An 18657-nucleotide genomic window follows, 5' to 3' on the forward strand; every position below is an offset into this window, starting at 1 on the left:
GGGGTTTGAAATTGTTGTTCTTGACCAATTGGAGGATGTGGTTGGTTAGAATCACTACAAGCTTCGTCAACTTTCTTCTTCTTCAACATCTCTAATGTAGATTTCATCTAACGATTAGAGTTTTTCGAATCGAAAACGATGAATTTTTTAGTTTTAATGGAGGTTACGGTTGATGAAGAAGAAGAAAAAGAAGAGAAGATGAAGAAGACTGATTTAGTTTTGTTCTTCTGATTCATTGGGTTTAAAAATAGTGAAGGACAATTTAGTCTTTTTAATTCAAAAAGGAAGGGTAACTTAGTCCATTTAAAGCTAAAGGGTAATCTGGTCAATTTACAGTACCAATAGGACATCCCTTAACCAACTAGAGGGACATTATTATCATGGCTCAGCCCCCTCTAATGGTTTCTTCAGCCCCTATAACAATTTACAAAAAAATAAAAATAAAATCCAAACCTGGAAACTAAAGCCAGCGTGGCTAAAAATATCTTACATGGGTCGAACCTTTCTTTCCTCCGCTTGTCCCACGCAGTATTCTGATTTCTGAAGATAAAATAAGGGGCTACTTTCGTAAATTGACAAATCAGCCATCATCAAATTGAATCTGAGATAATCAGGCTTCGTATCGTTTCTCCGAGCTAAACCGAACCTCCTCCTTTTACAGCAGTTCACAGGTTGGTTCTCTATTTCTGGAACTTATCTTGATTTGATTCATTTACCTTCTTAAAATTTTCAACGAGTATTCGTGTGTGCAGTTATTGCTCGTTGTCATGTCAGATTAATATAAAAATGGGGGAGATAATGACCAGGAAAAGGAACACTATGATGAGCTTGAATTTTATAACCCTCATAACCCTACTCATCTGTGAGTATTCATTTTTATCCTCATTTTTCCAGAAATTTCATAGAAAACTCTATTGCTGTCTAATATTCATTGATTTTTATGACTTTGTGGGTTATTTTTGTTTTCTTGTCAGCCGTCCTGTTACAGTTACATGGAGCTGCAGCGGTTGTTGTACCGAAATCTAACTGTTACGTGCTTGATAATACCAGTCATGTTTATGACTTTGTATCCTATATTATTTTACATTGCCATTTTGAGTGCCACTTTGTATCATATTAGTCTATATTGCATTACTTTGCAATATCCAAAAACAAGTGGCAAATGGACCAAAAGTACGCAGCAATTTGATTGATACGGTTGAGTCTAGGAGTTTTCTTACACGTCTACTCAATGCAAAAATTCACCAGTAGCAACCAGTATGGTATATACTGACTAATCATCTGGTAGCCTGTTACACTAAATTTCTCATTTAAGTTTTAGAACTTTATTTTTGAGATTCAGGTGTGGGTTGCTTTGAAATTGTTTGCTTCTAAGCTTTACTTCAGACTAGCTGGGTTGGTCATCCTTTTGAATATGATGGGAAGGTAACATAATTCATATTCCTTGAATTACTTAATTTCCGGCGCAGTATGCATTTTCTTTCTGTATCTGGCTTACCTGGACATTTAAGATCATGATGTTCTGTTTACGCAGGATACTGACATAGTTATTCGGTTCTGCAAAGATGTGGAGAGTAGATCGCAGACGGTAATTCATTTGGCACTTGGTTAACTAGTTTGGGTCTTTCTAGTTGATTTATGTTTCTTCTTAACGTTCATGTGGGACTGTTCCAAGGACATAGGATGCTTTGCAATATGGAAAGAACTACACATCCTTGTTACCAGAATTCATAGCAAGTGACTGCGGTCTAGAATTCTCATATTTGAGATGTTGAGAAGATTAATTCGTTTGCCGTCAGGAGAACCGGAAACCACTTATATCATGCATATGATGGACAAATTATCGTGATATCTTATATTCCTCCTAGTGGCGCTATCCTTCCATTTCTTTTCTTTTTTTTTGCAGGGATATGTTGATTTTGGTCGCTTCTATGCTTCCGACGATTTTGTAGCTGGTTCTGGGGATTTCAACTTTGTACAAGTATGTCTTCTTTTGTTCTAAATTCTAAACAATATTATCATGTTGTATGCTTGTTGGAAGTGATGTTGTATTGTTTCTGTATGTTTTAATTGCTCGTGTTGCGGCATCTTTTTTAAAAATTACCCAAAATTCATTTTTATTTTAGGTGTGTTTTTTCTTTTTTGAAAAAAAATAATTCATATCCCCCCTAGAAATTTAATAGTTAGCCATTGTATTGCTTTAGCCCACCTAGACTTTGAATGTTGCTTCCGTCGCTGGTTGCGGCTTATCAACAAGAGATGGAAAACTTGACTTCTCACTTTAGAGCAACCTCTCTGAAGTTTCCTTTATAGACCCGCGAACAAACTCAATATCCATGTTTTTCTGTTTCTTGTAAGGATATTATGAAATAGAGTAGATCTTCAAATTTTCGCAAGCCAGTCATGATCTACATGATAATCACTAAACCACTGCTGCCCTTTATGAATGTCAGATGATTGTCCAACCGCCCATTTTGGAACTATAAGTTTCTGTAAATTGAACATCCGCCGTTGGTTGAACAGTTTTGGCTTTATCTCTAGATGAGCTCAGACTATATCGACTTTAAAGCTTTTTATGGATCTTGGACTCTTTAATGAACTATACTTATTCAATTCTTGGCAATGCAGGGATTCTACAATGGAGATCTGACAAATTGTGAAACGAGCTTTGATAAGATGGGCCGCACAGCTCAGGTCATGGATCTATCCTTGTCTGCCTGGTTGAGAACTAATGAACCATATGAGTATCTCCTTGCATATTTATTGCTCGTAACAGTATTTTTATGCCATTTCAGGTAAATATCAGATGTGGAAATTGTTTGAATGGAGCATGTAAAGGTATGCAGCCCTTCCTTTTGGAGTTACTATGTAAGGTGGCCCCTTTGTTACTATAGGCAATACTTATCCTTTCCCTTTGTGAACAAAATTTGATCAATGAAATGTCAAGTTTTTTATTGGAAAGAAAAGGTCTGAACAATGTTGCATATTGGTGTTTCTTTGTTCCATTATATGAAATCTTTTTTTGCATTTCTTTTAACTTGTTGTACACATAGTCATCTTCTGTAAGATGAGCATGGATATTATGATGATGGTCAGTAATCCTGGAAGTGAATTCATGTTCCAAAAGGCTCCAGTTATTATATTCTCGTCTTATTTTGTTACGACTGCTTGTATCAGGTGACCTTGGCTGTGTATGTGGTGTATCTTTTGATTCGTCGTGCAGGTGTTCTCCCGATCTTTGATTTTCATCGTTCTAATCCTTGATTTACATCGTTCTTTCCTAATCCTCTGATTGATGAATCATATACAGTAAATTTATGTCTAGCCATTTCTGGTTTTTTCTTCTTCTTGGATCATAAGTTTTTATTTACACAGTTATCACAATGCCTCAGTATTGGGAATGCTTTCTATGTACTCGTTTCCCTATGAATACTGCCTTCAGAAAGCATCCCTAAATGTAGCTTTAGTTCTTTTTTCTCTTTGCAGCTTCATCGGATTTAGACACTGTGGTGAAGCTTGTCAATTAAAAAGTTTAATAATACGGCAAATAGATTGCTCGATAAATAAAGTTAAATGATGCTCCAGTTGTTAGTCATTTCTTTTCATGTCAACCAACTAGTAATGTTATCACATTGTATGCTTGTACTCATATTTCTAACCTTGAATCCAGGGTTATTGCTGAGCTTGCAATTCCATGCATGAGACAAGGTCCCCGTGTTTTTGCGGGTTTTACTGTTGGTTTCCACCCTCGATCATGGGAAGTTGTAAGATATATTTCACTTTTGTTTATTTGGTCAGGCTTCAACTAAGCGGTAGAGTATCTGTTAAAGTTTGTTTCCTTACATTTTTAGGTTTACAATGGAATGACTCAGCTGGGTTTCGAAAAGATTCACCGAGAGTTCAGGTTTAGTCTTAGTGCTCCTTTGATCAGCTCAATTTAACACTTTTAATCTTATACGCTCTTCTATGGAACAACAAATCCAGAACTCTTTTCATGTTGATATCGGATAAGAATAGTGAGTTTGGTGTCATACATACAACCTCGTTTGAGAAAATATCAGTCAAACCTTGTAGGTTGATAGAAGTGAAACATTCCCTTATACAGAAATCAAAGAGACCGGGAATTTTAATTCTCTTTCCAAATGATTGTGTAAACTCACCGAGTTTTCTTAGACACCAGGTCAAGTATTGCCAGTCTGCGTCTTTAGCTTCAGAATTTGATCCAAGGGACCATTAAAATGGAAGTACGTCATTAGCTTCATCAGGTGAAAAATCATTTGTACTTATGAAGTGCCCAAATCTGCAGTTTTGGGACTGAGCAGACACACGTATCTCTCTATATGACTGCTATTTCCGCTGTTTCAATATTGGTGGGGAAACCCATTATAAAGGTAATTTCTTACCCTTTTTCTGTCCAAGGTTGGATGGTATTTAGTTGACGTCCTTGAACTATTGTAATTAGTTATTCTCTTTATGTGTTTCTTATGACAGGTTAACCCAGACGAAGGCCTTGCGGTTAAATTGTCAGGTTCAGCTGCAGATGGGAGCCCACCCACAACACTGTCACCTACCATGTTGGTTTTGGACTGGAGATGTATGAGCTCTTAAAAATATGTTCATGTACACATGTTTGCATGTGTGTGTGTTTCCTTAATAATATCACCCAGAATCTCTAAGTTATGAATTTTGCAGGCGAGAAATCCCGTGATACTCCATATGAAGTTAACATCACTATACCAGTGGAAGGTTATGAGCCCATTGACTTCATTCTTACAAAAATGTGTGGTAAGTTCTTTTATATGTTTGTGCGTGTAGTTACTTTCTGTAGTATTCAAATCTCTAAGTGGAGATTTATTAAAAATAATAAATTTTGCAACTCTCAAGAAAGGATATGTTAGTTCAAAAGACACACAAATGTACATGCTAAATGTCACGACAGTCTTAGCAATTGTGTCTCAGTCATGGACTCATGCTCAATATGCTCAGCTTCAGGAGCAACATTTTTATGTGTATTGCCTCCTAGGGAAAAGTCGAATCTATAATTTGACTATTGTATTTTGGATAACAGGCTGCCATATTATTTGCTCTACATGTTAATTGTTCTTCCAGTGTACAGGTTTTAACTTCCGTGCACTATATCCTCTTAATGGCATGTTACGTTTTGCAGAAAATAGGCAAGATAGTCCAGGAAATGCTACAAGAGGATGGGCATTGTTTGGTGTGCTTTCCTGCATGTATGGATTTCAACTTTGTCTGTCTAGCTGAGTTCTTAAAATGTATTTTGGTGTTCATGAATAAATAAAATGTGAAAAAATGCATGCCAAAAGAAAAGTAGTAAATTTAAACACGGCACCAGTAGTTGCATTCTGTAGAATGCAGTCCAATGCTATTTACACTGCATGTGATCTATCAACTAACTGGAGAAGATCATATGGTCTTCGCTTGCTCTCTCTCTATGTGCTTCATGGGATAATATGACTCAGAACTACCTGGAAGGCTTCTGTATAATGTACAGTATGTCTGTATGTGTGATGCATCTGTTGCAATAACAAAATCACCTGATAAATTCTGTATAAAGGACGGTCAGTATATGCTCATTGGGACTTTGTCCACATCTTGGAGTAACATTTGTATTTCTCATTTTGAATTGTGCAGATTCATAATAACGTCAACAGTATTCTGTTGTGGAGCGTTCATTTATAGAACACGTGTTGAACACCTGGTGAGTTGCGTTGTCTTCAAGGTGGTTCTGTGCTACTTTTCCTTTCAGTTAACTGCTTTCATAATTCGAGGTCGATCCTCACCAGTTAACTGCTTTGATAATTCGAAGACGGTCAATCCTTACATATTCTTTTATCTGCAGCGTGGGTTGGAAGCTTTACCAGGCATGACAATTCTATCAGCCTGTTTAGAAGCTGTAAGTTGGAATAAAATTAGCATCTTTGCGCTGCTTTGTTAAGCTTTTTGTCCCGCTATGGCTTGCTAACATTGGATGTTCATTCAACCGTCATAATTTAGGTTAGCGGAGGAGGAGGGTTAACAGGAGGTTACACAAGAGCAGAAGACCCTACCAACACGTTTGCCAATCAAGTTTCTTGGGAACGGCAGCCTGTTTCTGGTCAAGGAACTCGAAGAACCACAGAAGTGAAATATGGTTCGATCTGATCAACAAGTTTGGCATGTAACTGATGGAAGTCGGCATCTTCCTCTTTTATATTTTTCGCTAGTTTTAGGGTGCGCGTCAACAATCATCAATAGAGCATTTTTGCATCTCTGCAGCTTTGGTTACGCGTTGGCTATGGGTTTGAAGTTATTATATCCATATCATCTATTATTCTTATTGTCTATAATACAAAACAGGATGGGTTTTTAAGCCTTGAACGGCCGGATAACATTTTGAAAGACAAACACTGCATCATCCCAATCTCTTCCCAGCCAAATATATCCGACGATTGCATTTTTGTAACCTCTTTCATTATGAATTCAAATTTATTAACTTTTCATTAGTGAATCACCTCATAACTCAAAATATTCAAAGAACTATTAAATGAAATCATAATATTATGTATGCATTAATTGGATTTGGTGGTGGCAAGGTGAATATGATCGGAGTTGATTATTTTTTCTTTTGAGGCATAAGTGAGATATATATGTATAAATGCACACGTTATTATTTAAATGATTATGCTTCCTAACAAATTACTTAAATTATTGGGGGTTGGTTTTTGGACGATGCTAATGACTAATATAACTGAATACGATACTGATTTAGTTTAATTTTATTTTTCATAGATTAGGCATTGCTATCCAAAGAGGTGTTTGAGCCCAGCTTGTTGCTAGGTTACCAACTAAAGGCTTTGTACCAGTCATCTATTAGACTAAATCAGTATCGTTACGACACGGGTTATTTCTAGCATCTGGCGGATGTAAGATTTGTAACTTCCTTCAATTATGGATATATGCGAATCACAACACGAAAACCTTACCAATTTGCTACAACTATGTAAAACTCATATTATTACAATCATATATTTTATTCAAAATAAAAATAAAAAATTGACTCACATTTTTTTAAGTCGAATTAGCCTACCTTCATCAACATACAAAGACAACATTAGAGAATATGCGGTTACAACATGTAAAACCCTTATTCCGGCCTTGAAATAAATTAAATGTCCTTCATCAACCTGCAAAGAACAAAGAACATTATGTTAAAAAATACCAAAAAATCATTTGAATTTGAATTTTTTTTTTTTTGGAACAAATAGAAAAATAAAAAAAAATACATACAATTGAGATTTATGAGTGTAGTCAAAATCGCTCTTCAAGGCTGATTACTCGCCGAGTAATCGCTACAGGCTATATGACCGAGGCGATTTCCGATTCCAAGGCATTTATGATTTTTAGCGATTAAGACAGACGATTTTACCGATTTTGACCAATTTTTGAGCAAAACGAGTAGACGATTTTCCGAGTTGGTCTTCCATGCACTAAAATCAGAAAAGAAATTTTTTGTAACCTCTAATATGGGAGTTATCAAATAGAAAAACCTCTAAGTACACGATAAATAAGTTCAATATTATAACAATATTACACACTTAATTACATGATAGTGTTTTAGAGATATTAATTACACTTAATATTATAACAATAGAAAAACCTCTAATTTTAATTTTAATTAGGTACTAACCATGACTTATGGGCAACAATTTATAAGTCTCTAATAAATAAATTCTGAGTATTAGACCGAGTTTTAGAGATTTCCGAGTCCGAACTAATTGCTCGTCGCTCCAAGCTCCCTAACCGAGTAGGACCGAGGAACGATTTCAACTACTATGGATTTATCCAAATAATGAATCACAAAATTTTTTCACTTCAATCATATGCTTAATTTTAATTTTAGTGAAACACAATATGCTACTTTAAAGATTATAATTGACCTTGCTAGGACATGAAGACTTGCAAGCTTGCATTTTATGCAGCCTTGCAAATGGCACACCAATCTATCTTGGAATCACTTTCCTTTTCAAAGCTACACTGACACTGAAACCTCAATATTTTCATAAACCTCCCTGACTTTTTGGGTGGTTTCTTTTTTCCTCTGCATCTTTATTCATTTATTTTTTTGATCCTCGACGAGAGAATATCGATATTCCTCCCGTACTTCATGCATCACATGTGCACATAACTAATGATGATTCGTGAAAAGAATGAGATAATTGATCGGAGGCTTCGCCGAAACCATGCAATGGAAATAACCTGGGATAATATAGGAATGGAATCACCAGAGCATATGGATAACAAACATAGGACGATAGTGCCAGCGACCAAGGAAGAATTTTAGGGAGAATGTAATTACATTTATTGCTCATCCAATGAAGATTTAGCAATGGTCTGAATACACCACAATCAGTAACAAAGACCACCGATCTTTGAGGATTGACTAAAAAATTATTTATTTTAGGGAAAAATAAAACAATTTACCTGGCATTTTTATCATACATTATTATCTTAATCAATCAATAGCAAGTGTAACCTAATTTATAATTATTTTGATGGAAAATATCTAATATTTTCATAGCTTCAAGTTTTTATGAGTCAAAATAAGTCTTATCATAGTTTCTACTATTTATTTACAGGGGTTTACTCAATAAAATACATTTGTATATTTGTAGAGATTTAAAAAGACTTATGAAAATTAATAACTTCGCGAGAATTATATAAAATTGAGCAAATTTTTGTGGAGTTATGCAGAGTTGTCTAATGTCTTGAAGACATTTGTAGAGTCTTGAAGAGTTGTAAAAACAAAATTTATATGGAAATATGCATGATAGACATAAATACAAAATTTATTGTAGCTTATTTATTATAGTAACTTCAACTAAATTAAAATAAATTACTACTCCCTCCGTTCTTTTTTAATAGGCCAGTTTCTATAAATAAAAGTTTCAAAAAAATAGGTCAGTTTCCTAATTGGGAAAGTCAAATGTTATTTTAATTTTTTGGGACCACTTTTCTCTTAACTTCTTTTGATGACAAGTGTCATGTGGACCACTTCACTTTACTTCTTTTGCTAACAAGTGTTATGGGGACCATTTCACTTCACTTCTTTTATTGACAAGTGTCATGAGGACCACTTTCAATGATTAGTTCTCTTAATTTCCTTAAATTTCGCTAAAAACAAAACTGGCCTATTAAGAAAGAACGGAGGGAATAATATTATTCTATATATATAAATTATTTCTTTTGTTTAATAAAATACAATAAAGTGTAACAATAAATTAAAATAATTATTAATGTACATTTGTACATAATAATTAAAATTAAAAAATATTTTATATAATATAATATAATTTATATTCATCTATAATAGGAGTCTTATAGATTGTGCATTCATGAAATAAGACAAAAGAGAGTAAAAAACATCTTTATAAAAAAATTCGGAAGTCTTCCAAAATCTTACATATTTTGAAAGATTTTATCAAGGTAAATATATACACAAAAGTCACTCAAAGTTTTGAAAATAGGTAAGTATGCAAAGTCTTTGAATTTTGAAGTTTACAACGAGTAACATAAGCTTTAGAAGACCTTTTGACAATGTACAACGAGTAACATAAACTCTGAAAGAGATTTTAAAAGTATACAACCAATAACACAATACTTTGTAAATCCATTACACTCTTTGGAAATCAATAAAAGTATTTATTGAGTAAATCCCTGTTAAATCATGCATTATGACCAAAAGTTATTTCGTCTCATGTCGTGCCGTTATGGCACGGGTTATTTCTAGTATCTTACAATAAGATAACTTGGCGGAGTTATTATTTATCAACTAGTGTGTAACCCGTGCTACGCACCAGGTTTGATGTGAACTGTTGATTTGGTATGGAGGGGCTTCGCCCTGCGCCCGTGGTTCATATACATTGGAACATCTTTAAAAATGATTGATAGATTATTTTTTAATTAGTAAGAAAGTTTGCTACCGGTTGATAATCAATATATTGTGGGATTATTGGTGCTACGCAGAGAGCCCGGTGTATATATTTGTGTTTTATCCTAAAAATTGTAACAATGTATGTACAGTGTATACGATGGAGCCTAAATTTTTTATACCGCTCCAAATATGGTTTGGATATCATCTTCCTTCCTCATTCAATTTGGGGCTTTATCACTTTACGTAGTATTTATTTTAGTAAAGCCCAATAGCAGTCGATCCAACTGAGTGAGAACGCACCAAATTGATTCCGATCTACCTCATTGAAATATTTAGGCTTGAGTTGTCATGAGCAAACATAATATCAAAATCATTGATTCTTTCAATTATTTCATTTCCTTGATTTTTTTCCTAAATTGTTACAAAAAAGAGGTTTGCCTTAATAGCATAAAACAATCTTCACACACAAATGACGAATCCTTGATCTCGATCAGTCGATTTTGTTATAATCCAAAAATTTATTTTAATTTCTTATCCTACGTCATCTCTCACCTCTCTACTTCCTCTCTCAATGCTAAATCTTAATATTTTCTACATCTATGAAATTCTAATTTTTCTTCTTAAATTCATGAACTGCTAAACATGTTTCCGTTCGAATTTTGTCATCAAAAAATATATAACAGGTACTCTTTGCTCATTCTGATTCTCGAATTGTATTATTTCAGTAATCATCCTATTTTTCAATAAATCTCAAATTCTAATACTTTATTCACTCATAAAATCTGAATCTAAATTTAAATCATCTTATTTTCTTCGCTCATAATATCTAAATTCAAATCAAAAGCATGCAAGGGATATCACTTATTACAACTGTAGAATTTTGATTATATTAGCAAAGATTTAATTTTAGAGTAAACCCATTGGAACGTCTCCAATAACTTGATATGGTTGTACAGATATCCGTGTACATGTATTCCCAAGAGTTGATTTACTATGGCATCAAAAGTTTGGTTGTGCATGTTCTTTCAATGTTTGGTTGTGCATGTTGTTTCAGTGATATTAGCTCCAAGCAATTGTTTGGTTTTCACATGCCAGTCTGGCATCACCTGATTCTGATTGCTTTTAGTGATAATCTCTAAGGTTCGTAAATTAAATTAGATATTGTTCCTGAAAAGACGAGGGTACCCAAATACACCACAATCTTTTATTTTGATCACAACCTATATAAGACCCACCGTGTATAAACCTCTTGGAGATACAATAACTCAAAGAATATTTCAACACAGTGTCCACTTGATATAAGGTTAGTCCGAACTGGTCTAACTCGTGAATTAAATATCAAAGGCAAGTGGAGAAAACCAATACACTTTGTGTCATTGTCTATGGATATGGAATCGAGACAATACAACAACAAAGTGATCACTTGATAAAAGGTACGGAAATAACCGAAACCAATGGGATCAATATCAAGTGCCCTGTTGACATACAAAGTGCAATTTACTTTAATTATAATAAAACAATTATAATGCGGAAACTAAAAGTAAATGGCACAGCAAGATTTTGTTAAAGAGGAAACCACAAATGCGGAAAAACCCCGGGACCTTGTCCAGAATTGAATACTCTCAGGATTAACCGCTATATAAAATCAAACCAACTTCGTATAGTTGAGACCAATCCACTAAACCTATAGTTCACCTAGTTCCGTCTGTATCCCTGCGCCTCCAACTTGTAATCACGCAATTGGAACAATTCCTTTGGTTCGTATTCCAAACAGTAAAAGAACAACAAATCTGTTTGGTAACAACTCTTTTCAACCAAGTAATATGAGTTTGACAAAAGGATCTTCAGTTTATCCCAATAAACTCCTTTGTCAGGTCCTTAGATTTATCTTTTCAATAACTACCAAAGTAATTGTTAAGATTATGCAATCAATACTTTTAATCACAAAGAATAGTATTGATGCCGATCAACTCAACTAATCAATCAAATCTATCAAAAAGACAAACCGATTATAGTTGGATCCTTTTCCAGCCGAAACAAGTATTGTGCACATCAAATATTACGAACCCAAATCAGAAATATTATTCGTCTTCAAATCTTCTTAGATATTCAATAAACACCTGCACACAATCAACTTGAATCTCTTGTAATCAATCACACACAGAACGGAGTCTGTTAACAATGGATTATCATAAGACGTCTTTAGAACTACATAGTGTCTAAAGATCCCCGTCGAAACTTCGATCTAGTTTGAGTGAATCTTATATCAGAAGAGAAGATTCTCAAGGATAAACAAACTAGGTGCAATCAAAGTTCAACAACCGTTAGTCAATCAAATCAATCGAAAACTAATAATAAACCGCAATTATCTAGTTTCCCACCAACGGTACTGTTTGTACCCAAAATAAATTCTAGCGCAAAACACGATTGATTTGATGATGATGATGATGATACGAAATTAGGGTTATGAAACAAATTGAAGAAAAATAAATAATGAGACAAGGAATTAATGTGGTTCGGCAAGTTGTGCCTACGTCCACGAATGGAACCCCGTATGGAGAGATTATATTGATACGATGATTACAATAGTTGTGTGGTTAGCAAACCTAGCATTCCATATCCCTTGAGTTGGATTTTTGACCTCTATTTATAGGGAAAAAACCCTATTCTGGTTCCATAATAACCCTAGATTTGTAGTTATCCAAAATAATCACCTAGATTTGTACTTATCCTTTAATATTTGTATATATCCTTGAAGATCCATGTCTATCTTGAAAGATTCTTGTATATCTTCACATGATTTGAGTTTATCTTGAAAGATCCTTGTATATCTTCATAAGATTTGTATTTATCTTGGAAGATCCTTGTCTATCTTCACAAGATTTGTGTCTATCTCAAAAGGCTTCCAAAAATAAGTTTTTTGGGCTTCTATAATAAGCTAGACTGGGCCTCTATATTAAGCCATGCGGGTTTCCACAATAAACCCATTTTGACTTCCAAAACAAGCCATGTGGGTTTCCTCAATAAACCCACGGGTTTCCACAGTAAACCCGTTTTGGCTTCCACAATAAGCCATGTGGGTTTCCACAATAAAACCATTTTGGCTTCCATAATAAGCCATGTGGGTTTCCTCAATAAACCCACGGGTTTCCTCAATAAACCCACGGGTTTTCACAATAAACCCGTTTTGGCTTCCACAATAAGCCATGTGGGTTTCCACAATACACCCGTTTTGGCTTCCACAATAAGCCATGTGGTTTCCATAATAAACCCGTTTTGGATTCCACAATAATCCATGTGAGTTTCCACAATAAACCCACGGGTTTCCAAAATAAACCCCTTTTAGCTTCCACAATAAGCCATGTGGGTTTACTCAATAAACCCATGGGTTTCCACAATAAACCCGTTTTGGCTTCCACAATAAGCCATGTGGGTTTCCACAATAAACCCACGGTTTTCCACAATAAACCCATTTTGGCTTCCAGAATAAGCCATGTCGGTTTCCTCAATAAACCCACGTTTTACCGATATCAAATAGCTTGTGCGGTTCGCACGTACACTATTTTAATAGGGTACAAACAGGTACTAATAGAGCTTCTCAATCCCAAAGAAGTCTTTAAACTGAGCGGTCGTAAGAGATTTCGCCTAATTAGGTTACTTTCCTCTCCGAATAGGGGGCTCCACCAGTAACAACACAACTAGGTAGTTTTGTTGGCTTTGAGGATTAGTTTGCTTGAAATGCAAACTTCAATATTTATAGACAAAGGAAGTTTGGACACCAAGGAATTTCCAAAACCAAATATTCATAATTCCTGGAAATGCTCTGTCCAATTAATGACTGAAATCTTAGTAGAAAATCTCCAACTAGTAAATGCGCATTACTAATTTTTATTTTGAAAGATATGCATTTTAATTGCTGGAAATTAAAAGCATATAAAACTAAAAATCTTAATTACAAGATTCTCAATTTATTTCGATCTGAGATTCTCCTTTAGCTATTAAGGAATATCTTTGAACAATAAAAGGTAAGAGTTACTGCACATGTTCAAAGTTTGTCGACATCTTTACTTTGTAAATCCGTTTTCATATTTACAATCTTGGAATCGATTTTCCACACTTCCAAATAAGTTTAGAATTGGTTCATCTGACTTCCAAGAACTATGTGATTGATTATCCTATCAAATCACCAAACATGGGTTTAACGGTTCTACCAAAACAAGTTTCGGTTCTACCTCCATGTGGGTACTAGAATTAGTCACGCTAGTTATCAAAACTTGGTTGACTAGGTACTAGGATCGGTTCCCACATATATATGGTATCTAACTTGTATTTGTTGCACATGTTCATAGGATCGCTCCCAATAACTAGAAACGTATTGCACATGTTCATAGGTTCAGTTCCCAATAACTAAAAACTTGTTGCACCTCTTACAAGGATCGATTACCCTTTTGTGATCAGTTACACCTCTTACTAGGATCGGTTCCCCAATGTCTAGAGTTGGTCATACCAATTACAACAAATCGATCATTCCATCTCAGGTGATTACTTAAGATCGGTTTCACTAATAAAAGTCATACCAATACATACTCAGGCCTTGTGAATAGTTTTACCAAGAACATAAGCAAGTCATGAGCGGTTATACTAAACACACATATTGGTAATCCAAAGATTTGCAATGAATAACAATACCAATAAGCCTAGGGATTTCCCTTTTGATTCATAAAACAAGTTTATGAATTGTACTTCCTTTATACGAATGTAAAAAATTGTTTCCTATGACGAAATCTTCACCCATACCCATACATAATCACAATAGCATTCATACGATTATGTCAATGTCTTATATACGAAGTTCAACAGATAAGCGTTATACTTCGTATTGTATTCCTTAATACTATGTCTAACTAGAGTATAATCATTCACAGCTTCGCATTTATGTTTTCAATATGAACGACTTGAAAGATACGTTAGGGAATGAAACAGTTCAAGTCAAATATTACTAACCTCAAGTGGAAGGATGATGTCGTCGTTGTAGCTCCTTACTTCTTCACATTCTTCAAGTCTTCACGTAATACTTGTAATGTCTCATATCCTAATACTTTCAACCTAATCTATACGAAGTTTACTCTAGTATAAATCAAGCGACTCTTTAAATGAGTTTTGGTTCACTAAAATATGACAACCAAACTTGACATACCAACGCTTTGCGGGTTCAACCGAGCTATGCTCTAACAATCTCCCCCTTTGTCTATTTTTGTGACAAAATTCTTACAACATATAGATAAACAAATTACAAGAATTCATTACACATACGCTTGATTCCCAAATTCAACATCACAATAACCTGTATACATTCAATCCTTTAAATGCCACTATTAACATTATAATAACAAAACTAATACTCCCCCTAAAGGTAAGATAAGTAGATTTTCAATCCGCACGTCTTTGTTATTTCCATCATCATATGATATGTTACTCCCCTTAGTCTATGCTTTACTCTTTCGTTAGATATAACGTTTAAGCACCATTATCCTTTCCTTAGTGATGCAAAATCAATACAAATCAGTATAAGTATCACTTGTTTACTCCGTATATTTCTCCCCCTTTTTGTCACAAAATGACAAAGGTACAAGCACATAAAGGTCAAACTGAAGGATTTTACAAATCTTACAAAGAGACTTGCAAAACCTATAAGAGTTAAGCACGAGGGTTCCACATACCATTTTTGATAACCAATATCAAAACCGAAACTACAAAGTAATTTTGTTTTGATATGTTACCAAGGAAACAATTGCCCGAAGCAATTTTCCCTAATAGTTTAGCAAACCAAAAATCGACTAAGCACCTTAGTTCCTTTGCTAAACCGATTGTACAAATACAATCACTTGTATGATAAAACCAAAATAAAGATCAGAATTGACTCTATTTTTCTCATCAGGCTCTAGTTATTCTCATCAATAACTTAGACCTTTCACTTTTAAACAAGACAAGTACTAGGTTAGTTAACTAGCATTTCTTGTTAAGGCATTCGATTAGACTTGAATAACCGAAACCTCCACTTTGATAAGTCTAACTAAGATCAGAATTAACTTAGTTTCTCTTATCCGGAATCGAATTGGACTAAACAATTCATCCCGAAAACCTTTTCTTTTTTTAAGCCATAAACAACTCATACAAACCAAATAAATCAACTTGCATAATTATTTACCTCAACCGGAAGCAATTGAAACAACATAGACATTAAAGTACTGCAATTGCACCATAATTTCGTAAGCCTAAACAATTGATACCAAACCATAAAGCAAGATAAAAATAGTTTTTCTTAACCGGAGACAATTGAATCACACACACAAATAATGGAATAAAACATCAATTGTACCGAAATTTTGTTAAGCAAAAGCAATAAATATATGTAATAAAATCAGGCTTTTCTTAAACAGGAAAACGATTAACTAACAAATTCATTACCTCAAATTCCGCATCCTCTTCACCCCAGAAAGATATGTCATTAAGCGAAAGTTCACATAGAACTCTCCCCCGCTGTGTTGTCATCCTCTCGCAAAACAAAAAGACAACAACAAAGAGCAACCTTTACCATAGAAAGGTTGAAAATCGGTTTTAACTATTGCAATGCAAAAGTTGAAACCCCAAACATATTGTTGATGGTGGTTTTTAGCTAAGGGTTAAAATTGTAAAACCTTGCATCTGATGTGACGTCACTCTGTAAGGAAACGGAGCCATGAGTGTGAATCTCTCCACTGGCATATTTATTGAGCCATTCAATATATTTACATGAAATTTATCCAGACTGGCGCATGTAGCAACCATCCCAGATGTTCTGTAAATTTCGGCGCCTTGCCTATATTTCTTTGAATGCTTTCTATGCTATGTTCCCCGGCTGAACCCTTAATATTGATATGGCATGACAATTTGTGTTCACTCGCAGCACAGTAGCACGAATTTCCAAATATCAAGGATAAGGTCTTTGCATAAGGTATTCAATCAGAAAGCATGCGGCTCTCTGACAATGAACTTAAAGAACTCTGTGTTAATACATAGAGTTCAATCAATTACTTTTGCGTCTTGCGTAGTATAGAAGACCTTGCTTGTCGAAAGTAAGCCTAAGAAAACTAGGAAATTAATCCGCCATGGATTAGTAGGTGCAAAACCTTGCCCAGAATCAGAAAACAGGGAGCCGCAACAGAAAAGGGAGGCGTGGCCATGCCTTAGGCCAGCTGGCGCCACTTGCCATTGGCCACGCCCCATCCTAAACCGGCCCTATTTCCCTCAACCAATCAGGTCGCTTTAAACTCGCCACACGCACATAAGTAGTGGCTGGGCCCATACTTGTCGGCCCCATTTCCCATCGACCAATCAGGTCACTCTAAAGCCGCCACACTCACACCAGAAGTTTAGCCACGCCCATGCTTGGCCGGCCCCTCTCCTTCCTACCGACCAATCAGGTCACTTTAAAATGCGCCACAAGCACTAGAGATGTGGCCTGGCCTTTTGTTTGTCCGACCCCTTTTCTTGACCAATCAAGTCGCTCTAAACTCGCCACCATACATTAAAGGCCAAACGCGCCCTGCCACGCCACCATACTAACTGGCAAGCCAAACACGCCCTGCCACAACAACATATTAATCGGCATGCCAACATGCCACTCTGCCGCAATAACATGCCATGAGCCACTTTAGCCTTGGCCACGCCGCCAAGCCCTAATTTTGGCCACAACGCCAAATCTTAGCCTTGTCCATGCCACCAAGCCCTAACTTTGGCCACGACGCCAAACACTAGCCTTGGCCACGCTGCCAAGGCCTAATTTTGGCCACGACGCCAAATCCTAGCCTTGGCCACGCCGCCAAGCCCTAATTTTGGCCACGACGCCAAAGCCTAGCCTTGGCCACGGCGCCAAGCCCTAACTTTGGCAACGACGCCAAACCCTAGCCTTGGCCACGCCGTCAATCCCTAATTTTGGCAACGACGCCAAATCCTAGCATTGGACACACCGCCAAGCCCTAACTTTGGCAACGACGCCAAACCCTAGCCTTGGCCACGTCGCCAATCCCTAATTTTGGCCACGACGCCAAATCCTAGCATTGGCCACGCCGCCAAGCCCTAACTTTGGCCACGACGCCAAATCCTAGCCTTGGCCAAGCCGCCAAGCCCTAACTTTGGCCACGACGCCAAATCCTAACCTTGGCCATGCCTCCAAGCCCTAATTTTGACCACGACGCCAACTCCTGGCCTTGGCCACGCCGCCAAGCCCTAACTTTGGCCACGACGCCGAATCCTAGCCTTGGCCACGCCTGAAAAAGCGGGGGTCTAACAACACCACCCAATATTTTGCTTCGCAATTGTATGGACTAACTCCAAAATACTTTGCTAGAGAATCAACTACACAGTCAGACTCAATCTAGATAAAAGTATCTCAAGGAGTTAATATCTCTCTCTTGATTTGATTTTTACTCAAGCTAAAAACAATAGCGAGTATTTATCAAATACAAGGAATAACCTGGATGGTACCAAAGACCAATGTCCCAGGATCAATCAATATCAATCAACAATCAAAGGTTGGATTTCCAATTGATGATCACGAACACACAACCTGTATTATTTCAATTATATAAAATATAATGCGTAAAATAAATAACACAGACACCAGAAGTTTTGTTAACAAGGAAACTGCAAATGCAGAAAACCCCGGGACCTAGTCCAGATTG

At 35.9% G+C, this 18657-nt stretch overlaps 1 protein-coding gene across 1 annotated transcript; it reads left to right on the forward strand.

The window, feature by feature from the left end:
• Positions 1-516: 516 nt before the first annotated feature.
• On the forward strand, positions 517-6572 carry LOC113342236. The gene is made up of 18 exons (XM_026586838.1): positions 517-671; positions 753-862; positions 975-1066; positions 1387-1425; positions 1535-1588; positions 1907-1981; positions 2629-2694; positions 2796-2838; positions 3178-3223; positions 3671-3764; positions 3852-3904; positions 4307-4391; positions 4492-4594; positions 4693-4785; positions 5168-5234; positions 5656-5722; positions 5864-5917; positions 6019-6572. The coding sequence occupies exons 2-18, from the start codon at positions 787-789 to the stop codon at positions 6163-6165; spliced, it is 1254 nt and encodes a 417-aa protein (XP_026442623.1). The 5' UTR covers positions 517-671; positions 753-786; the 3' UTR covers positions 6166-6572.
• Positions 6573-18657: the final 12085 nt, after the last annotated feature.

This window comes from Papaver somniferum, unplaced genomic scaffold (assembly GCF_003573695.1).
Source record: "Papaver somniferum cultivar HN1 unplaced genomic scaffold, ASM357369v1 unplaced-scaffold_35, whole genome shotgun sequence".
Lineage (NCBI taxonomy): Eukaryota > Viridiplantae > Streptophyta > Magnoliopsida > Ranunculales > Papaveraceae > Papaver > Papaver somniferum.

Coding starts and splice junctions, on each gene's coding strand:
- LOC113342236 (XM_026586838.1), top strand. CDS start 787: ATGGGGGAGATAATGACCAGGAAAAGGAACACTATGATGAGCTTGAAT. Junction 1,982..2,628: donor GGGATTTCAACTTTGTACAA/GTATGTCTTCTT, acceptor TTGGCAATGCAG/GGATTCTACAATGGAGATCT. Junction 2,839..3,177: donor TTTGAATGGAGCATGTAAAG/GTATGCAGCCCT, acceptor TGCTTGTATCAG/GTGACCTTGGCTGTGTATGT.